Below are 26,013 nucleotides of genomic sequence, written 5' to 3'. Positions count from 1 at the left end.
CTCTGATTCGCTGAGGAGGGGCGTCGCCACTGCAGCGCCACAGCGTCGCATTAACACATCCCACGCCCTCAGGGTTTAATCAGTGCCATCTTGACATGCTGAGAGGAAGTCGTGGTCATCTTCTTCATGGAATAAATGATTCGTTTTGGGTACTTCATTCAGTTTTGTAACCTCAAGACTTTAGCCGTTAATCTGGTTTGTGGGCTTTTCTTGTGAATGAAGATGTAGCAAGATGTTTTTTTCCTGTCCTGAATGAATTTGTCTGGCTCTCAGTTCCCCTCCTGCTGTCTGGAGAACATCTATAGATCAGTTCTGTGGTAGTATGTAGGATAAGTTTAGTCACGGCATCGCTGGGATCTCCATCTCCGTGCGCGAGCCCACCCACTCTCTATAGCACTACATTAATTCAGCCAGTCAATTTGACTGAAAGTTTGAAATGTGCACTGCGTTAGCGAGGGGGGCCGTACAGAAGCCGTGTTAATAGCGAGGGCTTGTTGTCCATATGGTACTGTTTTAATAGAGCACATTTGTTGCAGATGGTGGGAGACTTCGCTTGGGCAGAAGCGGTTCTTGGCAGGTCTCGGGCTCTACAGAGAAAAAGGCACATGGAGCTCAACTTTTAACGCTGATGTTGATTTTCGCTGTCTTTCATTCAACAATCCGTTGCCCTTGAAACATGGTCTGTTCTAAATTTAAGCCTCGCTTTACTCTGTTTATTTATTTCTTTTTGATATGCTGAGACAATACTGTGTGGCTCAGTCACTTTTTCCTCGGCTCGGCCTGTAAACCGCAGCTAAATCCTCACACAGGGATCCTAGTTGTTTCAGTTTCTGCTCTGAGTTATTTTTTTCAGCTGAGGTAACACAGCAGCCAAAGGGTAAGAAAACTGAGGGAGACAGAGAAACTAATCACTTGAATGCTACTGTTTCAGTGATAATGTCTCACTTTATATGTGACCCTGGACCACAAAACCAGTTTTAAGCCGCTGGGGTATATTTGTAGCAATAGCCAAAAATACATTGTATGGGTCAAAATTATAGATTTTTCTTTTATGCCAAAAATCATTAGGACATTAAGTAAAGATCATGTTCCATGAAGATATTTTGTAAATTTACTACTGTAAATATATCAAAACTTAATTTTTGATCAGTAATATGCATTGCTAAGAAATTCATTTGGACAATTTCAAAGGCGATTTTCTCAGTATTTAGATTTTTTTTGCACCCTCAAATTCCAGATTTTCAAATAGTTGTATCTCGGCCAGATGTTGTCCTATCCTAACAACACATACATCAATGGAAAGTTTTATTTATTTATTCAGCTTTCAGATGATGTATAAATCTCAATTTCTAAAAATGTTTGCTTTTATAATTATTATCCATTATTTAAAATTATTATTAAATTATAAAATGATTAATTTTAAATTGTTATTATTATGATTAATAATAAATTGAATGCTATTAATAATTAATAATAATAATTTATCTTTTTTAAAATTTTAACTATAAATAAAATTTTGCTTAAAGAAATTAAGCCTCTTTTATAATCATTATGGCATTATTTCATAACACATAAATACCCCCAAAAAAAACCCACAGAAATGAGATGAATTAATTATTCAATAATTAATAAAAAAAACTTTTTTTTTTTTTTTTCTTCGTTTTTCTTTTGTTTTTGGGGTAAAATGAGACATGGGCATTTTTTATGTGATTTACCCATGAAGTGAATTAAAGTGAATTAGAATTTAAACTAAATAGGAAAGCCTTAAGTGACTTTGACCATGTTGGCGAAGTTATTCTGTATTGTGCCAGAGATCTCACTTGACCTTTATAGAGTGTTATTCTAACTAGTCAATCTAGATACATATTGCATATTCCTTACTCTGTTTTATTTAGCATATTTTTAAGCAGAATAAACAGACCTGACAATCAAACCACACTTAAATCTAATCTCTCTTCACTCTTTGCTCAGAGCGTGCTCTCCGAAAGAGACAGACGCTGTCAGCATGCGTGTGTTTTTGCTGTCTTCTAGCTGCCCCCCTAACAAAAGCAAGAGTTTGAGAGAGAGAGTGTGAGAGGAAGGTGTGCGAGAGTGTGTGTGTGTTTTTTAACACTCTCTCGGAATAGTGAGGAGACACGCTTGGTTGCCACTGTTGCGTTTTTACTGTTGTTTTCTCGCGTTGTCACTGCTGTGGCAGCACTTGGGTATTATGTGAGCAGAGCGCCCATGGCCGAAAACACTCCTTTCCCATCCCCCAAAAGCCCCCAGACACCTGACTGTGAGAAAAGTCTCGACGGGTCTTACGGGTCCTCTGGCCCGCTAAGTGCTGGCTGGCCTGAAAGGCGCAGTGTCCTTGGGGTTCTCTGATCTCACTCTTTCCATTCTCTCAGTGGCTTTGTGTCTACCCGTCCACAGCACCATAACTCGCCATCGCAAAAAAAAGAGAGAGAGAGAGAGAGCATGAAGGGAGGGGAGAAGCGTGGGGCAAATTACACCCATGTCACTGAAAGCGAAAGCATTTAGGAGGCAGAAGACTGGATGTCTTTTGACTCTGATGTGTCTCTTATTTATGATGATGATGATGATGATGTGAGAGAGGGAGTGGAGTGTTAGAGCATGAGAGAAATCGCTAATTAGTTTCAGCACTTGATGAATTCCCGTTCTGCAGGATTGCATTAAAAAAAAAATTAAAAAACAGCTCTGGAAATGCATCATCTCTGGTTGTAGCTCCAGAACGGACCAAAAGTAAGAGACCTGATGCAGATTTGGAACTTATATTGTAAAGCTTCACTGGGTGCCATGGATGCACACACACACACACACACACACACACACTACATATATTTGGGGTGGATTGTATTATTTTATTAATTGCAATTCATTATACAAATAATGTATTAATTAAATTGAATATTTATTTAATTGAATCTATATATGTATTTATTTTTAATATTAATAATTTTATTTTTAGCATTTGTTTTTCTGTCTTAGACCACATCATTGTCTTTAGAAAAAGGCTTTAGAATATATAATATATATAAATATTTAATTAATTAATTAAATTAATATTAAATTTGTGTGTGTGTGTATACATATATAAACACAATATGATTATATATATATATATATATATATATATATATATATATATATAATTAATTTAGTTTTAAATAGATAAAAATATACATTCTATATAGCCTGCACTTCTATATTTATTTAGCTTAAACTAAGAAAAATAAGTTCTAAAAATAAATATGTAAAGCAGTAGTTACATAAATATGCCATATACCTATATATGTATGTGTGTCTATGCAGTACATGACATTTAATTTTACAGTTAAAGCTTTTTTATATAGATAAAAAAACTATATTTTTTCATTATTGTAGTTCTGTTTTTCATTATGTTCTTTACATTGTCTGTTGCCCAACAGTTTATTTTACTATACAAACAGACACTTGATCTTTATAAGTCATATATGTATGTATGTCTTGTAAAGACCAAAAACTGAGACTAATGGAAACCCTTTGGAGACCATTTCCAAACATGTGCTCCCAAATTTGCGGCATTAGACTTTTAGAGCAGCCTCTGCACGTGGTGATATCATGACCACATCCTCCCGCCTCCCCGTGGGTGCGTGGCCCAGCATTGGCTCAGAGTTGGCCCCGTGTGGGCTCCTGTGGTCCAGCTCCTAGAAGCCGCCGCAGCCCCGCCACACATGGTCCACAGCTGGACCACCACACGCTGCTTTGGGAGGAGCAGCGCCCAGGAACCACTGTCATACGATAACATATCATCAAAAACGGGACTGGAAAACCATGTACACTAATGACAAATGTCTGTTTCTCCGAAAAGACGGATGAAAAGCTATTAGTGGAGCTGTGGGGAGTGTTACATCTTTGTTCTTGCGTTTGGTTTGGAAGATAAAAATGTTTCAGGGACAGTCAAGGATGTGTTGGTGGTTTTGTCTGTTTTCTCCCCTCTGTTACTGTTTTAAAGTTGCCATGCTAACTTGTGCTCGCTCAGTTACAATGGCTCTCTGTGTATTTCTCCTGCTACAGAACCCAAATGCTGAACATGGAGGGCTTTCTGCGTAGCAGCTTTTTACTGAGGTTAGTTGCTTTAGTTTTTCTGTCGTTGCCACAGGGGGTCCGGCGGGCTGAATTCATCTGTCCTTTCACAGCTCCGATATCACACCACCTAGCATTAGCCAACTTGTGGGATGATGTGTTGTCTCCGTCTGTGTTTGTTTGTGTGTATGTGTGCAAGTTTTAACTCCAAAGTGCAACTTCTTCACACTCCCGTCCTGCAGATAATCAGACTTTTCTCCCTTCATACACCCTGTGCTGCCCATCCCAGCCGCTGTCAGTCAGAGGGTAATAGACAGGTTTCACTCCCTCCATACTGCATGCACATGTCTGTCACCTTCCCCTTAGTCCCAGCTCACTGATCGGTCGGGTCGCAAATGGGGCGGCGCTTGATTTGTGATTCTCACCATTTCCTGTTGTGTGTGTTTGTGTTATAACTGCAGTCAAAACGAGTAAGGACGCCATTACCCCATCCCCTTCCTGTGATTCTAATTAAGAATTTGTGCTGTGTGTCTGTGTCACTGCACAGAGGAAGTAAATAACAGCGAGTGTGTTAGCCATTGGCTGTTCTTTCTCTGTGCAAAGCACCTTCCCCACACTTGAATTGCTAGCAACCCTAATTAGTGATCTCTCATTAAAAAGAGCAGCAGCAACATCTGCCTTTCAAAGCTGCTGTCAGCTAAACTTTGCTAAAGCTAATGAATCCCCTTTGATTTCTTTTTCAAAAGGTCATTTATTTGAGTAAATTAATAAAAAAATGTATTCTCTTTCCAAGCTGTCAGAACACGTAAAAAGAATGAAAGCTATTTTGTAATTAATGATATTTGATTTTCAGTTTTTAATAGCTATACATTTATTTTAATAGCTATTCATTTAAATTTCAGATTTTAAAAAAAGCTTTGGTAACACTTTATTTTAAGGTGTCCTTGTTACATGTTACATGTACTTATTATAATAACAATAAATTATGCATAATTACATGCAAGTAACCCTAAACCAAACCCCATTCCTAACCCTTACCCATGTAGTAAGTACATGTAGTTAATTGATATTACTCAGCACCTAAATGTATAATTACATTGTAACAAGGACACCTTAAAATAAAGTGTAACCTAAGCTTTTAAATCTTTCACATTTTCTTCCACAAAATTCACAAATACAGTTAAAAGATTGTAAATATCTGTTCATGTGCCTCATTTTTGAAGCCACTGTGTTTTCTTAATTTCTATTGAATATTGATTTTTTTTAATTCTATATGCAGCACAGTCCAATATATTTAAACATGTTTTACAAGAAAACATTTTAGTTCTTCTGATTCAAAATTTCATGTTTAATTTAATGTTTTACTTCTTTTAGTATTTGTGAAATGTATTAGCAATTTCTAAATGAAACTTGTTTCAAAGGAAATCCTACACCATATTTTTTTTCAGTGTAGGGGCACCGCCACTTAAGTCATTTGAAGCTAACTTGCACTAAATGAACCTGAAGGTGCAGAATAGACTATCTCTGATCCCCTCTGCATATCCACATGAAACAGCTGCAGGATTTGAGTTTTCCAGTGCGTTTGAGAGTGATCACATGCTGTTAGGACAGTCTGTGGCAGAAAAGCATGCATACCTTATTGATTTACTCCAGTTAGATAATCTGTAAAGAAACTTCATTATTTTATTGTAATAATTTTCCGTTGTCATTCAGGCATTCGTGCAGCTGATGAATTTGTTGGCAGACATGTGACCCACTTATATTGCCGTTGGCAGCAGGATCTGGTATAGCATGCTGGATTATTGTCAGCACAATGCTTTTATCTGCCTGCCTTCGTCCTGTAATGTACAGTATGGAGGATTGTGTTTGACTGCGGCCACCTGTTGCAGGAGGATAACTAAATATAGAGGGAGGTACGGGGCAGGTCAGAAACACCTTATCACTTCCTCTCTAATCCTCCAAGATGTTCAAACCTTTACCAAGGAAGTGTGCTGAAATATAGATCACTCCCTTTTAAGTTCATCCAAAAGGATATGTTTTCCCTTCATTCTTTTTCAGAGTAACCAAATGATTAAACTGAAATAAATGCATACAGTAAAATGCATAAATGCATTAAATGCATGTTCTCAGTGCACTTCCTGTCTCATTAGAAAGTAATATGTGATAGTGGAGAGACAGATGAGACAGATTTTGCAGATGAGCAGTAACAGACATAAGCTAAAATAGACCAGAATGTTATTTTCCCCCCCAAGAGATCAGAAATTACTCACAATGTCTGTTTTTTGTTATAGCGTTAAAGCTGAGAACAGAAAATAACTTTCTAGTAATGACCTCTAGTTTGTAATAATGTGTACTGTACCAATAGTCAGAGTGAGACTCTCCCAACCAATTCTTATTCAAATGTGTTTAATATAGTCATCTTGAAAATTCAGTCAGGTGCTGATCACTTATTTTATTATGAGGATTATATATATATATATATATATATATGCTGTCAATCAATTAAAAAAATTAACTAATTAATCGAAAATTTTTCTGAAATTAATCGTGATTAATCCCACCTAACATTAAAGTTTTTAAATATACTTTTATATTGCAATAATTTCACATTCAATCTTCAAATTAATGTAGAAACAGCATATTTTTAATATTTGTTTAAGCGTGTCTTTTTTATTTATTTATTTTTATTTATTGGTTTATTTAATAGGGACCATGCATATTCATGAACATTGTTGTATAAAAAAATACACCATGTAAATATGCCAGAATTAGTAACAGTAACTACTTTTCATCTGCAGTCACTAGACAGGTAACATAAAACTAACATAAAGACAACCAACAATAATACAACATTCATTCACTATAAATGAAAAGGTACACATAGTGATAACATATACATTGACAACAAACAACAAAACAAAACAAAAATACATAATGGAAGAAACATTGTTCATCCACCTCTATACTGCATTCAATTTAACAGTGAAAGTGTATGAGTGATATTATGACTGAAGGCCAGTATCAGTGATACCAAGTAATAATGATTTCCCTATAAAGAAATTTCCCCTAATATTTAACCATTAGTCTTGCGTAGCCAGACCTTCAGACTGACGGCTGAAGGTCTGGAATCTATGGTAGTTTTCATTGGCCAAGGCCCGCCCATGAGACCGTTTGACTGACATGTCAAACAACCAATCACAGTTTGCTTCATTCATTGTCACGTTTCAGGGTGTGGAAATGTCGCCAAAATAACAGACCGGTGTGTAAAACTCTCGGACGTATTTTAAAGATTCTATGCCGCAAACTTTAAATATTTCATATACTTTTGAAAATCCAGAGTTTAGTTCCTGATAACCACTCGTCGTCACAGTTGTAAACACGACGGCTTTCTTCTTTCGTGAGGGGGTTTGGCGTCACAGCATTTTTGTTTCCAGGCGGAACGTTAAAGAACGCAACACACACGTCTCCCAGAAGTTCTGTATAATTCAACCAATCCTACGACGACTTCGAAAATCCTGAAGTGTTTCCACTTTTGTGTGCCATATGCATCAGATATTTAGCCAACGTTCCGTGGTCGTGACGTCTGAGGCTGAGACTATTTAACCATCGACTATAGCCTTTAAACATTACATTATAATTAAGAGCTATCAATCTTTACATTTATTAGACTTTAAAAATAACTTCTAATTTAAGTGAACTTAAAACAATCTTCACATAGACCCATTATAGTAAATGTTATATTTAGCTAGGCTACCTATGCCCCTCAGCAGAAATATACAGAAATTGAATAAAGTTATCAAACACTAAATTCTAAACTAAATACAGATAAATACTTAAAGCTATATAAAAGTTATTGATTTCCTCTTTTTTTCTTTTATTCTTGATGAACAGACATCACTGCAGCTGGTTAATAGGTTGTTTTTGGCTGCTATTTCTTTAAGAGCTGCCGCTGCTAAACGTGATGCAGATCTGGCACGCATCTTATTTTCTCTCAACTCTCATCACCTTTTCTGAACCACTACAGGTCGGACCCATTTCAGTCTCTATTAATGAGCTGACGAGTTGAATCGGGTGTGTTAGATGAGAGAGACAGTGCTGGGATGCTCCAGGACAGTTTGGACAGTTTTAAGGCAGCTTTAATCGCCTTTTTGGTAACTTCATGCCTTAACTGACCACGACATTGCTTGCACGTAGTTTATTTTGCGCTTTGTTATGAATTGAAACAGGCTACAGTGCGCAGCGCTGAAGTGAAGCTGGAGCGTGTGCCTGAAACGTCTCCGGATTGATGTGATCGTAAAGACGTTCTGAAAAAACAGACAGAAACAGCAGTTATGAGTGGGGGTGGCCAACCCTAGGCTCCGCCCCTGCGTTAACGGCGCTAAATTATTTATTTATATATATATATATATATATATATATATATATATATATAAAATGATGTTTTTACATTGACAATGAACACAGTTAAGGCTCTGTTTTCATTTGAACATGAATTTTTAAAAGAAGCACAATCAAATTCATCATCATTGATCAATCATTTTCACTGATATGCATAACGGACAGTGACTTTTTTTCTTTGATCGTATCTGGGAAGTTTGGCATAAGGTTGGGTTACAGAAAGAGTGAGGGAGGGAGAAACAGTGAGGAAAAGTGTAAGAGAAAGATGTCTCCAGCAGTTCTAGGCTAATCCCAGAGGAGAGGACCTCCTCCTCCATCTCTGCCATTATTTGATGTAATGAAAGGAGAAAGTGTGTAACAGCTAGATTGTTAATTAATTTACTCTAACAAGATGAAGATAAATGAAGCACACTGAAGGTTGACTAGGCAAAGGGGGCCCACTTAGCATTCCCTCTCCCCTCGGCCTCTGCTCGCGTGAACAAAGAGCCGTTCTCACACCAGTCAGCACATGAGGATTCAAATGACTAACTGCCTTCATCGCTCTCAAAAACTCATTTCAGATTTTACTCAAACTTTCAGTCCCACATTGACCTAGATTTGAAAGACGACGAAGAAGAAAAAAAAGCAGAAAAAAAAAATCTCTTAAGTTTTTAATGTGCTGTGATTTAATCGGATTCCAGCACTTCTGGACTGTCGCTCATTTGCCATGCATGCTGATGATTAATTGATATTATTCTCTATGGTTAGTTATTTTGTTTATAGCTATCAGTCACTTCATTGACATGTTTGCGTTTGGCTTATGAGCCTTATTTTAGTGACAGCTGAGCTGGAAAGTTTCAACCTGGGCTCATGCGTTGCTTTAATGTAGTATAGAAGTAGTATGGCAGGGTCATTTTTTATTGAAACCAAGCTACACAGAGATAATTCTGAGTAAACAAAGGCTCAGATCTTCATGGGTCTAGCACACGGAGGCTACCTAAGCCTCCCATGCCCAAAAGATGTTCTTCTGTGGCCCAGCCCCATTCACTATATGAATAGCAGCGGTCTAATGCGGATTGGTGGTTATTTAAGCGATGAGAGAAAGAGGCCCAGACACACAAAAAAAGAGAAAAGCCAGACAGTTGTCTTCATCCAAACCTTTTTTTTTAGCATTCTATCAAGGACCTTCTTTGCCAGACAATTCAGCATGGGCCCCGCATGGCAGAGCAGACCAATCACCGTGGCACCCATTCTCTGCTCCTTTATTTTTCAAGTCGCCAACAATAGCTTGTTGATTGTGTGGACAACACCAGCACAATTACCTTCTCTGTTGTGGTGGCCGAGCGGCGTTTTAAAGTCCGCTCTTCCATAATAGAATCATTATTGTTATTCTTATAGCAGGGCCTCAGGAGAAGGAATAGCTGCTCCCGGTATGTCATTATTTTGCAAATGTTCGATTAGCTCATCATGAACTGTGCGGCAAGAATCACAGCTAATTAGACAGAGGGAGCGTCGCCGCTGGCCCCTCCAGCTCCTGAGTTAAAAGGTACCACTTGATGGGCCAATAATATAAAGAAAGGTGGTAAAAAGAGGGATTAGAGCTGTTGCCGTAGTTACTCCAGCTTCCATCTGCGAGACGAACAATGGACTTGTGTTCCTCCACCACCTTTGATTGAAAAATAGAAGCGAAAGAGCTAGCGCTCTGAAAGGACAGGACCCTTTTTAACAACAAAGTGGAATTCTGGCCTAATAGGCTCTTTGGTAAAAGTTGTTTGGTAAGACCAGGGGAGGATAGCGGAGACGAGAGGTCGTCACGTAATCCGAGGACAGCAAAGGTCGATGTCTCCCCGAACAATAGCAGTTTGTTTTGGGTGTCACGTTTGCTCGGCGCCGTCACGGGTGCGGGACCTGCAGACTGGCTCCTCTCTACGCTTCTTGAAAGGAGATGGAAAGGGAGGAGCAGAGGGAAGTGATGCAGTTTAGCAAGCAGGAACAAAAGTGCTGCACGGCCAAAACCTACTTGTTCCTAACTGACTCTGAATAAACACTGACTAGATTTACGCCTAAAATCTGGAAGAAAATAACTTCTCCAATTAGAAGGAGCTGTCAGATGTTGTTTGGACGGCCTCCAGTCATTCCCATCGCTATTCCCAGTGCATTGCTGTAGAGGGAGGGTGGGAGGGAGGGAACAGGTTTCTGCACGGCTCTGTTTGTTCCTGGCACTTTGTTCGCCTGATAACCATGGCCTTAGCAGTTTTCCTGCCTGCACTTAACTTTTTTTCTTCCTCTCTCTGTATTTATAGTAAGTGTCCAACATAAATAGGTGCGTATCCACAAATAATATTATTCTGACATTCCACAATTGTACTAGTTTATCAGATTTGACACAGACTTGACATCAGATTTTAAATACTGTCGTATCATATTACTTTTTCTTTTAAGTAAAAGCCTAGTGTGGCTTATACTGAAGCACAAGTAAATAATTATTTGATACATTTTTTAAATATAAAAAAACATTTCATATAAATATTATTAATATTAAAAAATATAGTAAAATATTATTAATAATGTAATATTATAAGTCATTTTTCCAAGCCATTTGTCCGTCCTTCAAAAAACATTTGTCATGCAGTTAAAGCGAACAAAGAGCCATTAGGGATTTTTGTCAGGGACAATATGTTTATGATCTACAATCTCCGTCCCTCCGTGTCCCTCTTTCATTTTATATCCCCTATTAGCAGTGGAATATGTCCGCTCACATTAACCTAATTTATGGTCAGGGCCACTGTAACAGCAGCACAGGTTAATGAATTTGGCATTACTGAGTAACTGTTATTGAGGGCTGAGGAGGAGCCCAGCAGATGGGAGAGATTGTAAAGCTCTCTGCTTTGCATGACGACGGTTGAAAGAGGGATAGCAAAGGAAATGATGAGAACACATGATGAACCCCTCCACCCACCTGCAGAACAATTGTTTGTGAACCTCTTTTTTTCTGCCTGGACGTTTCTGACTCATCAGTTCACGATTTGCAAATCATGTACCAAGCCTGACTCAGCTAAATCTGAATGAAATTTTTATATGATTATCTTTAATTTGAGAGAATCAGTTTGCATTGGAAAACAGTTATTAGTTAAGCCACCCTGGAATACAGATGTTTTGACAATGGACCTTTTACTAATATTTTCCCTGCTTTTTCAACATACTGCATTATGCAAACATTATGAAACTGTATTTCCTTTTTTCCACACACACACACACACGCATGTCTGGTTTGCTATCCTTGTGGGGACTCTCCATAGACGTAATGCTTTTTCTACTGTACAGACTGTATATTCTATCACCAAGCCTACACCTAAACCTACCCCTTACAGGAAACTTTCTGCATTTTTAGATTTTCAAAAAACTTAATTCTGTGTGATTTATTAGCTTGTTTATCCATGGGGACCTCAATTTAGGTCCCACCTAAATTGTCTGTGTGTATTCAGGTCTGTGTGTATTCAGGTTTAAGTCCCCACCTGAATAGAAAAACAGGTACACACATACACACACACCCACACATCAAAATATATATAACATGAATATTACATTTGATTTTTTTTGTAATATTTTATCTCACAATACATATTTATTTATTTTAATCGTTTTTTCTAAAATAAACTCAAATGTTTTAAGTGCACGTTTTTAATATATATACTTTATAATTACACAAATCTTACTTAACCTAGTATTGTGCACTCACATCTTCTTAAGTAGACATACTTGAACATGAGTTTGCCTCAGATGTTCCGTTCACATCGATACTGTTTTTGGCTCACAATAATATGTTGTGACATGCCAAACGATTCATGATTGGCCGTTACATCGTCCAACACAATGAGTCTTAAGAAAACTGCCTGTGATGACTCACTGGTCCTTGAGCTTGTCTTCCAGCCATTTCATTCTTCCCTCTCTCTCTCTCTCTCTCTCTCTCTCTCTCTTTCCCTCCATCAGCATCTTTTATTCCTCTCTTCTGCTTTCAAGGCACAAGTACTTCCGCTCTCTCTGCCTCGACACAGTTGTGCATGGCTCACCAACCCTTTCAATTTAGATTTCAATTATCATGTTAGTTTTGTGATTAGATTGTGTCCTCCAGGAATCAAACCTCGCTCGCTCTCTCTCTCTCTTCCCCTCTGCAATCAGATTGGATCTGATGAATTGCGGCTGTAATTACGGAAGTTATTGAATATGCAGATCGCTGATGACTAGCAGTGTATCTGTTCATAGTGCATTAACTCTAACTGTATCAAACGAGAGGCTTGTTCAAGACCCACTCAAGTAATGAGAGAGGGCCAGTGGATGCCATTAGCCAGAAATAATAGCACGCTTGAAAGGGGCGAACTCAATTAAGACCTATGCGGTCCCGTTATGGTGCCTTTGTTTTATTCCCTGAGTGTACGCCTGTGTGTGTGTGTGTGTGCTGAAGATGAAGTTTTACAGCTCGCTTTCTGGCCAGGTCAGCTGATGAAGCATTGTGGCCAGCAGTTTTGCTGTAAATACACAATGAGGTCTCTGCTGGGAGGTTATGTATTGCTCAGCGTGAGGTATTTTCCCCAGCTGACTCTGACTGGCCTTTTTTAAAGGAACCATGATGTAAACCCTGAGCTTGATAGGTGGTAGTCGGATGGGGAAGGGTGTCACGGTTAGAGAGAGAGGAAATTTGTAAAGTAAGTGCTTGAACATTGTTGAATCTGTTGCCTGTCTCTAAACCTTGGCCTATGGGTCCACTACATAATCACTCACACACGCAAACACACCTCCTCTCACCCTGTGTATGTCAAGCTGCTCTCCCAACAGTTTAATAGCAAGGGTGCTACAGAGCGCTGTGATCTACACTTGACTCCTGAGCTCATAATGTGACATACCACATTACACAGAGACTCAGAGACAGACAGATGCTCACTAACTGGCCAAGAGATACTCAGTGTTTTAAAAGTGGAAGGCCCAGTGAAGTGGTAGCATTAAATTACCTAACCTGTCAGTCACAAACTTTTTTTTGTTTTTTTCCCTTTTTCCCCCTTAAGCTAAGAGCAGTCAGAGCTTGAGCTACTAGTATGTTGAAGGGGTAGTTCATGAAATGACAGTTTATTATTTCATTCCTCTTTGATTTTTTTCTTCTTCTGTGGAGCACAAAAGTTGTTTTGAAATATTTTCACACTGATCTTTTCCATACAGTGATAGTTCAAGTTTAGAGCAGCTTAAATAGCTTTACAAATATAAATATACATATGTGTGTTTGTGTGTCTCTGGGTCTCATATGAATACTTTCAGTGAATAACAACTCAAAAATTGTATATTTTCCTCACACCAATCCATTGTACACTACAGTTAAAAAATTATGGCTTGTAAGATTGTTTAAATGTTTTTGAAAGATGTCTCTTATGCTCATCAAGGCTAATTTAATATATTTTAAAATGCAATTTATTCCAGTCTTTAGTGTCACACGATCCTTCTAAAATGCTGATTTGGTTTCCAAGAATACCTTTTTTTTTTATCATCACTGTTGAAAACATTTGTGCTGGTTAATATTAAGATTCTTTTATTAATAGAAAGTTAAAAAGAACAGCATTTATTTGAAATTGACATTTTTAGCAAAAGCATTTTTAGTAAAACAGTGTAACCTTGCTGAATTAAAGTATTAATTTAAAAAATAAATAAATTACCCCAAACTTTTAAACAGTAGTGAATGTCATCAGAAGACTTTGAATATAGTTTATATTACTTTATGGTACTTTTTGTCCTTTTTGGAGCTTAACAGTCTATTTTGTGTTTCATGGAAGAAAGAAACTCGTACATTACATGATGGTGAGTAAATGATGACAGAATAATCATTTTACAATTAATTGTCCCTTCAGACTCCTGGACTGTCACAGCACTAACATGTAGAAACAAACGCATGATGAACCTCAACCCGAGGGTAGCGGTTGCATCAAAAAGCAGTTACAGTGTTTTGAATACATGTATGCCTCAAGCAATACAACAATATAGTCAAATGAGCTAAAACAGTACACACAATCATACTAGAATGAAAGAATACAGTGTGTGAGCCATCTATATAGTACTATGAATATCACTTATTTATCATCTCACCAGAAATGGCTCCTAGTGGGAAAGTTTTCTGACACATACACACACAGAAGTACAAATACACACACTCTCCGCATGCTTAAATTGTATCTGGCTAAATGGCCCACTGTTAAATATTTACCCTAAAACTGTCTCCATTTGCTGTGGAGGTGACATCAGAACAAAACAGAAGGAGCATCTGCCGGCATTATGCTTTCATAACACCGTATAAAACGTGTTGTTTGTCGCCTTTAAAATGCAGCACTTTTATGAATAATGCAGCTCTTGATTTCAAGAGGAAACACTTAGAAGTTGGATTCATAAAAAATAAATCCCCAAGTTTTTTTTTTTCCTCTGTGATCATAAGAGGAACAGTTAGAAAGTTAAGTGCCGCCATAGTAAATGAAACGAGCTCATTAAACACAATGCTAGATTGTTAGCCGCAGTGCTAGTGAGAGGAAAGGCACTCTGTGTCTTTGTAACTGCTGGATTATGGGGTCTATTTAGACTCTAATTAGTGTTCATTTCATGAGTTTCCAGTCTTAAATGTGTATTAATGTAATGACAGAGGACGTGTTTGTTTTTAGGCGTCTAAGTGGAGAGGCTTAATACAGGCTAGCTAAATTAGCACATCCATTCTGACAAGTACTCTAATAACCGCTGCGGATTAACTTATGACCCTGTTTGGGAGCACAAAGCTCATGGCCACTGTTGCTCCAGTGGACCAAACTCGCTGCAGTTGAGGCTCTGTAGAGAGGCTTTAGCGCCTGAACTGCTGGCCGCTGCCGCCTGCTTCCGTGTATATTATTAGGTTAATAGGATTTCACTTGTTTACACCAACTGTTAGTTTAACTCGAGGTCAAAGAGGTGGCTTAAACTTGTGTAATTGGCTTATTAAGAAGGCTCAAGTAGCATTGTAGTGAGGGGTTAAAACACACACACAGACACAGCCGGGGTGCCACGCGACGTGTGCAGAGCACGGGCTAGCTGCGTGCTCGCTGTTTTCCAGCTTCTGATAACGCATGGATTGCGAAAGATGACCTTTGTCGGTGGCTAGCTATTGTTTGCGGATTGGTTGCACACTCCGCAGGCTGTGAAAGACACATCTGCTGCCTCGCACGCAGAAACAGAGAGGGACAAAGGGGAGGAGGGGAGAAGGGGAGGGAAGACCTGTGCCACACGTCCCACACTGCCACAATACCTATCCGCTTATCAAATATTTGTCCGGCCTTCGCTACCTATTTACTTTCCCTCTGTTTGCTTTGCTTATTCAAGTCTCTCTGTGCCAGATAAAATGTTACCAAAGACTAGATGCGACAGTCTCTTTTTTTTGTCCAGGGTTATTCACCTCCTCGCTGTCAGAGGGCACATGGACATTTTCTTTTGTTTTATAGTTTGCTTTCAATTTTCTCTTTCTCTTCCTGACCGAAAAGTGCATCGTGCACCGCCGCGCTCTCGCTCATAAATACGTTAGCGTTCTGAGTTGTTCTTTGCGTCGATGACAAACAGAAGTGGTGTTAATTTGCTCACTGCTCACTCACTCTTCCCACAAACCCTTTGCTGAATGGCCCAGCTCAAAATGTGTATTTGTTTAATATGTTTTTGATTGATTCAGTGATGATGATCCATACAGTCAGTTTTGAGAACACACACATGCATTCAGGAGCACAAAAGGCCTCTTTGTGCTGCTGGCAGGCAGGGTTTGTGAATTCGGGGAGCAGGGTTGAGATTACTCGATTATTTCATACAGGGGCCCAGGCGAGTCACAGAGCCCGGTCCCCGCCGCACGGAGCGGGATGGCTGTGGCGACGGCGAACCACAACAGAGACCGAGCCCGAACCCAGAAGCGATGGACAGCAGCCAGAGACAGATACACACCACCCCTGTCACACACTTGCGGTTTTTTAAAAGAAAGCAATTTAGTTAATGATTTCATTCTGAAAGCCTGTTCATGATGCATGCGTCTGCTCCTGCCAGGAAAAGGAGAGCGAGGCGGAAAGAAGGAAAGAAAGAGAGACGAAGGTGTTAGTCAACATGACTACACTTAAGTTCTAACTGCTTGCGGCTGCTGTGTGGATCGTGTTACCGAATGGAGCAGACCGTTGCAATGCTACTTACAACTGGCTGAGGAAGCCCGTCACCGACCGGAGAGGATATTTTTTTTTAGCGAGACTCCAGTCAGATATTTTTCCAGCTTGTTGAGAACATTTTTAAGACACTACTGTGCTGTTTTATCTGAAACGGGAGCGTGTGAGTTGGTCAGACACACGGTTTAATAGCAGACGGGTGAGACATTTTCTGTATCAGTCAGCGGCTAATCCAGTAATGTGCCTGCTTTCTGGCCTGGGTACAAATCTACTGCACATTTTTCTGTTCAACCATGCTTGTCAGCTCCTGGTTTTATTAGGCCGTGGTTCAGCGTGTTTCGTATTCACTTTACCGCTTTTCCCTGTGCCGCTCCATCTTAGCATTGCTAAAACATCAACCCTTCATGTACTCTCTGACTCAGATTTTCGTGGCAATTACACAGATCGATGGACGGACTCTCCCTCTCACCCTCTCTCCCTCTCTGTTCTCTCTCTCTCTCTCTTTCTTTTTTTTGTATCAACTGTCAGTCATGTGGGGAACTTCTAACCACCTCCTGACAGACATGAGTGCCAGCCGTTCGTTTAGCAGGGGTTTTTATTCAGCCGCCTTCGTCCGACCTGTCACCACGGCCACACACGGTTGCCCATGCTTTCCATTGAACAGGGGGCGAATGAATTAGTTTCAGAGGTTTAAATCGGCAATCAATGTCACTTGGCCCAACATAATAAGGCTTAATCGTAGATCTTCGAGATGTGTCCTGGCTGACCCTTGCGATTCGTCAGGCATCTTTACATGGCCTCATCTGGGTGGAGCGAACGTACTGCCCCTGTTTTGATTTTCCAAATGATGTGTCACATGAATTGTGGCCTTTTTGGCATCCACTCCCGGTACTCCCTGATCCCGTCTTCCCTGTCCTTCTTTGCATGTGTAATGACAGTGAAAAATAATACATTGCATAATCAAAAAAGAAGAGAGGACACTGGAGAGAGAACACTGTAAGGAGGACAGAGAAAGCATAAAAAGCGCAGTTTAGGTTACAAAATAAAAAAAATAAAAAAATAAAACTTTGAGAAGAATTAGGGATGGGACTAGCGAACTGAGCCATTGTCCACCCCAAAAAAAAAAAAAAACAGCATCCAGAATAGTACAGCGTTGAAGGTATTTCCTCGATTTTCTTCCTCCACAGAAATCCTATTTATGAGATGAGAATGAAAGGGAACAAAACAGCTTTTCTTTTCATTAGACGCTGCAAATTTTCCAATTTGGTTGACTAGCGACTGGTGCAAAAAAAAAAAAAAAAGCTTCCTATTTTTGGAAAAGAAAGGAATTAGGGGGACAGTGGCTGGAGAAAGCAGGGCACTGTGCGCCGGCATTCCAGATGTCCAAACGGCAGTTGTACCAGCCCAAGTTTTTCTGGGCACCGGGTGCCAATGATGACCTCATGAGCTCCAGGCTCAAGACTGTAGGCATACAGTTCTCGTTGACACTGGCTTGAATAGCCCTCAGCCTTTCATGCGTCCATTCATTCTCTCCAGTCCTCTGGCGGCAAAATTACTCCCTCATAATTAGCCATTGTCCCCGTTTTTTGGCTAGTCTGAAAAAAAGTTTTTTTGGCTAGTCACTTTTGTGCCCCCCCCACCCCACAACCCCCATTTTAACCTTTTTTGCCTGTCTATCACCCTCCATCTTGTCTAATATGTTTATTGTGAAATTGAGCAATATACAGCCCCCTTCCTCTGTCTGTCTTTAGCATTCTCACTTCATTCTGTCTCTCTCTGTCTTCTGTCCTCGTCACAGTGGACTGTGGGAGATTTTACACTCGATTTGTTGACTCCTTTGCTATAAAGTCGACCGCTCTGAAGAAAAGTATCTTTATAAATGACAGAGAGGACCTGTCCCTGAATGGTGCTTTGTTTACTGTTTTTCCAAAAAGGGGCCCCCACTATATTTCATCTGTCAGAGTTGCTTTTCTTTCCCCCAACAATGCTTGATTGTTTCCACACAAAAAAAAAAAGCGAGAGGGACAGAGAGAGTAAGGGAGAGAGAAAAGAGAGAGAGAGAGAGAGAGAGAAAGAAACACAAAGTACGAAAAAAAGAATCCAGGTTTCACAGACAGGAGAATTCTGTATTATATTTTCCTGCCAAATTCCGATCTCTGTTTTCCTTCCCCTGCACTCACAAAGGGCTCATAACTTACTGTCAACAGTGAGGGAAACCACAAAGCTCCACTGTTGCTCAGCAAATAGGCTGTGTTGCTTGATGGCTTCACTGGCTGTAAAGTTTGCTTAACTGCAGCACTGACACCAGGCACTTTGGGAACTGCCGCCCCGTAAGGCCCCGAGCGAGGGACGGAGAGAGACGGCGAGCTGCTTTTCTTGTGTCTCGGAATCATCTCCGGACGTACGGGGACTGAAAGAGACACGCGTGCGAGGGAGACGCTGTGTGTGTGTGTGTGAGCGGAGGAGCTTAACAGCTGCTCTGCCGGTTGCTCCGTTCCTGTGTGTGAGTGTACTTCGTTCAGCGTGGTGTTGGATGTGTTCTGACAAGACGTGCCGTGGCTGGGACGAACGGCCTGTCTGTGCTCGAGTGTTTTTGTGTGTGTTTGTGTATATCAGAATTTGAGGAAGTGTTATGCCATCCAGCTCTGAAGTGGTGTGTGAAGAACAGAGAAGGACAGGAGCAGCCAAACAGGCTGAGGGGGACAGTATGTGAGTGTACACACCTGATACACACACATTCACACACACATATCTCATACTCACAGTGAGCATAGTGGCAGGGTGTTTTTTTCACAGTTCTATTTATTTTCTTTGTAAAATTCTTACTCAGGCTATGCTTGATGTCTAGAATGCACTTTTAGAAAATACTGACTTGGTGTTCTCCTTGTAAATTGACTGTGTATTGCATTTTAAGAGTTGGATATGGAGCGGAGCAACAGTGGAAAGACTGTTGGAGTGAGTGATGTGTGGAAGGTTTGTGAGGTTAACATTTATGGACTACAATTTAAACAGTGTTTTGATGGCTTTTAAAAGTGAAGTTTTTTCCCCCCACATGTGTAGAGGTGTCTTAGTATCACTATCTATAAGTGCACTACAATCATTAAATTATTATCATTAAATTAGATTTTATTATTTATTTCTTCTTCTCCTTCTTTGAATAATAATAATAATATTGTTTGTTTATTAATTAATTAATTTAATATACTTATTTGTATTAGCTATTATTGTTATTTACCTATTATGTATAATGTCTTTTTATTTAATGTTATTATTTTTATTATTATGTAATTTTAATGAGATGTGTTTTTATTGCTATTATTCAAAATTTAATTTATTTATTTACTTATAAATCAGTTAATAATTACCATTAAAAAATATCGAAATAGATGAACAATAATCGCTTTTTCTTTTTTTTCTGTTAATATTACCACAGACAACGTTCTTTCCTTCTGTCTCAGGTGATTGTTCATGGATGGGTATACTGCTCAGGTACAATGGAAGGTGATAATTTGAAGGTGCTAAACAGCTACAGCAGGGATGATAATTTTCCAGCCCAGGTTTCACAGGTGACAGAGGGTTGATTATAGGAGGTGAAGACTTTGAGAGTCTGTGCCGTCACCTGTGTGAATTGCTGTCAGAGAGACGCTCACACAAAGACATATGCAAACTCATGCCACTGTATGTCTCACACTCTTGTTCTCACTCTCTGTGGGACACCAGTTCATGTGTGTGCAATCTCTACAGTCATGTTTAGTATTCATGAGTGAGAGTATTATATTCATTTTATGTTTAATATTGTGCTGTTGTTTGAAAAAAATAAGTATCAGTGGCTTCTATGTTGCGTAACTGAACACTCACCAGCCTTTACGGCTGCAGCAGCTGCTGTTGTCAAAAAAAATGCTGAACATAAATCATCAGTATTCAGAAATTGTCAGGGTGTATTTACCATTTTGAATGATTTTTTTTTTTTTTTTTTTTTTGCTTCTTGTTTTGTTAGTGTTGTTTGTTTTTGTAGAGTTGCATATTATCATAAACCTCGCCACAGGAATATTGCACAATACACAGTTGCTTGTATCTTTTGTATTTTTCACGGATTTCCTTTCAGACTCAAATGCTTCCTGTTACACTTTGAATAACAGCATTGGAGTGTCCGGTTTCAGATTTATGATTAGCCTTTTAAACTCTCATTTGAAAAGTTTTTAATAACAAAGTTTTATATTGCTATCACTTTCTCCGTCCTTCCTTTATGTTTCTTATTAGCCTGTATTTTGAAAGCTTGTGCATTTGCTCAAGCACGAACACACACATGTGTACTCGGTCGTGCGAGCGCGCGCGTGCGTGCGTGTGTGTCTGTGTGTGTGCCGTTACCCGTGGAAACTTGAAGCCCTGTCATAAAGCAGCTTTTGCCATTTTTCTGCTCACCCATCGTTAGCTCCTTCAACAATGGCCCTCTTGTTTTACCCTCTTTTATTTGATTATTTCTCTTCATATAGGTCTGGGTGGTGGTGCCGGAGCAAAAGGCGGCCTTCTAATATTTCCTTTCAGGAGTGGCTGGTGATTTAGGGGGTCTGCAAAGGCCTGTGGTTTTGAGGGGGTGTGGGGTGACCAAGGGGAAGGGAGCAACAGTGACACCGTAGCTCAGGAGTTACTTATCGCCATTGTCTATAAAAGGGCAACAGAAAGGCACGGCAGAGACAGAGGAGCGGGGGGCTTCTACCGATTGAGCGGGGCGAAAGCGGATATCCCAAGACACATGGCCCCCAGTCATGAGACCCCCTGAGGAGCACTAGCGTGGGGTGTCTTCTAATGCCACTAACCAATTAAACAGAGGTCAGTGCGTGATGAAACGTTAGCAGCGGCAACAATTCATGAGTCGAAGCATTCCAGGCTACATGAGAACTCATGCCGAGAACTTAACTCCTAATCCTCATAAACGTATCGCAATATTGTCAGCTATATATGGGGCCTTTCTCTCTCCCTCGGACTGCCAAAAGGCAGTCTGCTCTTCCCTACACTTATTGATTGGTTTGGTTTGTTAGCCGTCCATTGTTATTGTGTAATCAGGCCTGAGCGGGAGAGGGCTGACAGGAATTCATATGAGGCCGCTCTGGCTTCGCTGATATATTCTCTGCTTAATATGCACAAAGGCCAGCGGATCGGACTTATTTACTGGAGAAACAGATTGAATTATTAATAAGAATAAAAGGAAGCGCTGCGGTGGCTTGCTGGACTGTTCCGTGAGTGTAAAGCAGCGTTTAATTTGATGAAATACGATGGCGTCAAGGCTATTTCCCCTCCTCCGTCAAATGCCACATACTGTAGAACCGAAGCAGGTTTTTGTTTTATGGCTCGTAGGGAGGAATTAAATGATTTTGAAGTGCGCTTAAAGGAAAAATCCATCCAGGAATCAGGCCTTTATTCCAGCTAAACGGCAGCCGCATTGTTCCGTTCTCAGCCGTGGGTGCAGATTAGCCTGGTGGATGTGAGTGGGGCCGGGGGTGTTATGGTTGGGAGGGATTGAGGGGCAAAACTCATGAACCCGGCACTCAGGGGCTGAGCCGCCCTCCCAGCTCTCCTAATGAATTATTAACTCCAACTGACAAATACTGTTACGGGGCCCTGGCTCAGATCTGTTGCGTTTTCGAGCAAAATTGCTGTAGACACATGTTACAGGAGGATGGAGTTAGCCCCATCTCTTTCTCTCTCTCTCTCTCTCTCTCTCTCTCCCTCTCTCGCTATCATGCCTCAGCAGTTTGACTGATGGCTGGAGACTGGAGGGAAAGGCCTGAGAGACTGAATATTTTAGAGGTAAAATAATACCACTTGATTTACTGTGTAATACAAAAGAAGTGCTTTGTTTCGCTCGCAGTCCATTGAAGATGAAGGTGGGGGTTGTTGTGCTGGAAGCTCCGGCTCTTTGGATCCATGAATAAAAAATAGAAGTGTAATCGCTCGGCCTCTCATAAGCACGCTTTCTCCTCATCTAGCCGTCGCACGCCCCTTCCGCAAGCTCTGAACTTTGCTCTTAAATTTGATTTTCAATTAACGCTCTGCAATTTAAGAGATCACTTTCTGTTTGATATAATTACAGGAAACAATTTATTGGCTGATTAAAATTGAGGCCTCGGTCTCGCTAAAGAAAATAGGGGCACGGAGCGGTCTGGGTCTCCGGTGCCTTCCTCTGCGCTAACTAACAGACTTAGCTTGTTTGCACAGCTGCAGTATCCCGCTTGATTAACTTCCATTGACTTCCATTGTCCACTTCTGTTGGCTGCCGCAGAGCTCATCTAAGGCTTTGCGAATGTGTTTGTGTTATTTTTGTATTTTTTGGTAAGCATAACAAAATTATTAATACGGAAGCTAGTGCGAGACAATAGCAGCTTGAGTTGTTGTATTTTTTTTTAAAGCTCACTTACCGAACTGTATTAAACAATTCATATCGAGAGTGTGAGGCTTAAATGCTCAGCCATGTGTGCAAATTGATGGCACGTCTTCAAATGAAGTAGTCATACTTTAAAGGGCCTGAGAGCAATTGGGCCTGACAGCCCGTTGCAACCCACACATCCCTCATGCGCCGAAGTGCACGGCCGCCGCACACACGTGAATAGATTAACTCACAGTTTGGTGTTAAAATAATCTCTCCCGGTGTCAAATTTGTTTTCGTCCCACGATGAGCCACATGCTGGAAAACTTGGCAGGGCTGGGAGATGGAGTTCTGGAGGCACCTTGGGCTGCCTTCATTACCCAGCCTGCCTCTCTCTCATCTCCCCTCAGTCTCAGTGGGCAGTGGAAGGACATTAGCTCACCTGCAGCCCATGACCTAGAACTCCCATGCCCTTTGTCCAGGCTAATGTGGCTAGCGGCAGCGTTTTGGCTATCTCTGCAGAGCCTCTCATTGATTGCGGATGTTTCAGGCTCAAAACAATGAGTCTGCAACCCTGTGGTCAGCAGAGAGTCGTGTGTATGTCATTGTTCATGATGTTATGAGTTCTGGCTGTCTAGTGTAAATTACTGTCTCAGAGCAGGCAATTTAAAGGCCGGTAGGAAAGTTGTCTCTTGGCCGATTCTCAACTCACCATATCAGTTGCAGCTTTTTGATTAAGTATTTAAATCAAGCGCTTAATTCGATTAGCAGGTTTTCCTTAGCAGTAGTTGTAGAGTATTTTCATAAATTTTTATAAAATCTTTATTAATAAAATGTTTTGTTTTATTTTATTTTATTTTCACTATAGTCCCATTTTTATTTCCTGGAGACACACTTTTGCACAGAAAAGTCGAGTTTGTGGGATTTGGATAAAAGACATTTTTTTTTTTACGCTATATGACATGATGACTTTTGTTTGAAACAAATGAATTTACCAACCCTATTTTGTGAATTGGAAATTCGCTATAAATCTTTGCAAAGTTACCTCACATCTGTCACAGCAGCCTACTCGCATTAATCCTTATGTACAATTGCAAAAGCAGAAAGGCACAATTACAACAAAACGAAGGAAAATGGCACATTTATAGACTCAATATGAATGTAATGATCAGAATCCCGTTAAGTGTCAGCGCCTCAGCGTCACCGCTCTTTTTGTGGTTGGTGGCAGGGTTAGCACTTTAATGAGAGCGTGTTATATGGTATGGTAACCCTCTTAGCGCGGTAATCAGGCGCGGGGCGGGGGGATCGGGCCTGCCTTAGGCAGCTCTCCAGCCGTAGCTCAGCACGTCCATTTACATTAAACAAAGGATTAAGAGGGACCCCAGTGCATGCCGTTTCTCCCGCACCGAGCTCAGAGCCATTGATAGGATCTCCCCAGCTCTGATACTGGTCCAATCATGGGGTTAGATGTGGCGCGGAGGCTCAGAACAGCAGCCAAGTTCATATATATGTGATGTGAGGGCACTCATACAGAATGAAAACTGAGATCCAGCATTTCCTGTCTGACATTTGTAAGACTTTGTATTCGGAAAAAAAGTTTTTCCATTGGAAGTTTGAATGTTTTGTGACTTACATGTCTTCTCTGCTCTTCTCTCAGCAGAATCATGTCTTCCAAGCAAGCCACCTCTCCGTTCGCCTCGACCCCTGACGGAGGCGAGGATGGAGTGAATCAGGAGCGCATGTCCTGGGAGAAAGAGGAGAACTCAGAGTCACTAGTTGTCCCTCAGCTGCCCCTGCACAATCTGCTCCACAACAAACCTCCCCCGGAGGAGCTCCAGCCAATCAGCAGCAGCGTGCCGCCCGAATCCGACTGGGACAGCCTGATGTCAGCCCAGCAGCGCATGGTGAGCCCCACTGCCAGCGTTTCATAGCTCATTTACGTGTGCTAACACAGGCTATGTGTGTTTTTAACTTTCTAATGAGCTGTAGATGAAAGATTGCATTATTAAAGATAGTTGGCAGGATTCAAAGAATGAGAACTGTCTGGACGAGAAGATTTGTCCAGAACTTGACGGATATTTTCCATTTATGACACAATCTTACGACATTAACACAACATGGAGTAAACCTCCAGACATATCCCACATCTATTCTTTCAAAACAAACACATACACACACTCTGTACCCCTGTAGAGAGGAATCCTCAACCCAAGGACACAGCTAGAACAGAGCAGGCCTCTCCGGAACGCTTTTGAATGAAGACTTAAGACTTTGCGATTTGCCAAGGACTCGGCTTTGAAGTTTAAGTCCCCCACAAGTGCCTGGAGATCCCTCACACTGTAAAAGTGCAGGAGAACAACGTATTGAATTGCATTTCACGTCAGAGCGATTTTATGAATCTATAAATAAAGGGACAATGAGAAAGCGGGGCTAGGAGTGGGAATTCGAGGGAGTTGAGGCAGCCCCCCACCCCCCCTCCTCTGTGGTGGTCTCTCTAGACCGTAAGGCATAGAGCCCAGACGGGAGACTGACAGCCACTTATTGTTCAATGCTTGTAAAAGGGAACTCTCCATAAACCCTCCCTCTGCTGCTGCTGCTGGCCCAGTGCTAGGTGACTCCGACCGGCCCCTGAGGTCTGAACTCCCCTGGCCCGGCAGCATCCAGACGCCAGACCCCACTTTAATTAGCCTAAAAATGTTGCTGTCATGAGAGGCTTTTTGCCTTTTCTTTATCTAAATTGCAAGGAGTTTGCATTCCATTGGTGGGAACATCACAACATGTGACATCAAATGTATGTGAGGGACAGCAGGATGCACTTTTGTACCCATAGGACAGAAAAATCAGGACTTCTTTGAAATAATTTTTTTTAGCAATTAGATTAAATGGAGATCAAGTGGATAATTTTTCTCTGCTAAACAGGTTTTCAGTTTTCAAAAAAAAAAAACATAAATCCTCACATGTAAATGCTTTAGCACTGCTTAGGTGGTGCTGATTTCTAATTAGATTACGGAGAGC

General features: G+C 40.6%; 2 protein-coding genes across 8 annotated transcripts in view; both read left to right on the top strand.

The window, feature by feature from the left end:
* plekha7b (pleckstrin homology domain containing, family A member 7b) overlaps nt 1-24,766 on the top strand; it is a 183,544-nt gene extending 158,778 nt beyond the window's left edge. Inside the window, exons 30-31 of one of the 2 annotated variants that reach the window (XR_009271961.1) lie at nt 4,060-4,110; nt 24,659-24,673. The gene's annotated coding sequence lies outside the window, so the exon portion shown is untranslated. Of the gene's footprint in view, nt 1-4,059; nt 4,111-24,658 lie in introns of both variants that reach the window. The other variant, XM_058781366.1, reaches the window with a different exon arrangement.
* The window catches only part of sox6 (SRY-box transcription factor 6), a 112,978-nt gene continuing 97,656 nt past the window's right edge, over nt 10,692-26,013 (top strand). For 2 of the 6 annotated variants that reach the window (XM_058781377.1, XM_058781376.1), the window contains exons 1-2: nt 10,699-19,343; nt 24,656-24,902. In XM_058781377.1, coding sequence (XP_058637360.1) covers nt 19,267-19,343; nt 24,656-24,902 — 324 coding nt within the window. In that variant the 5' untranslated portion in view covers nt 10,699-19,266. Of the gene's footprint in view, nt 19,344-21,244; nt 24,570-24,655; nt 24,903-26,013 lie in introns of those variants that run through there. The other 4 variants (XM_058781380.1, XM_058781375.1, XM_058781378.1 and 1 more) reach the window with 4 other exon arrangements.

Source organism: Onychostoma macrolepis, chromosome 07, assembly GCF_012432095.1.
Source record: "Onychostoma macrolepis isolate SWU-2019 chromosome 07, ASM1243209v1, whole genome shotgun sequence".
NCBI classification, from domain to species: domain Eukaryota; kingdom Metazoa; phylum Chordata; class Actinopteri; order Cypriniformes; family Cyprinidae; genus Onychostoma; species Onychostoma macrolepis.
This window is presented reverse-complemented; position numbering and strand designations above follow the sequence as displayed.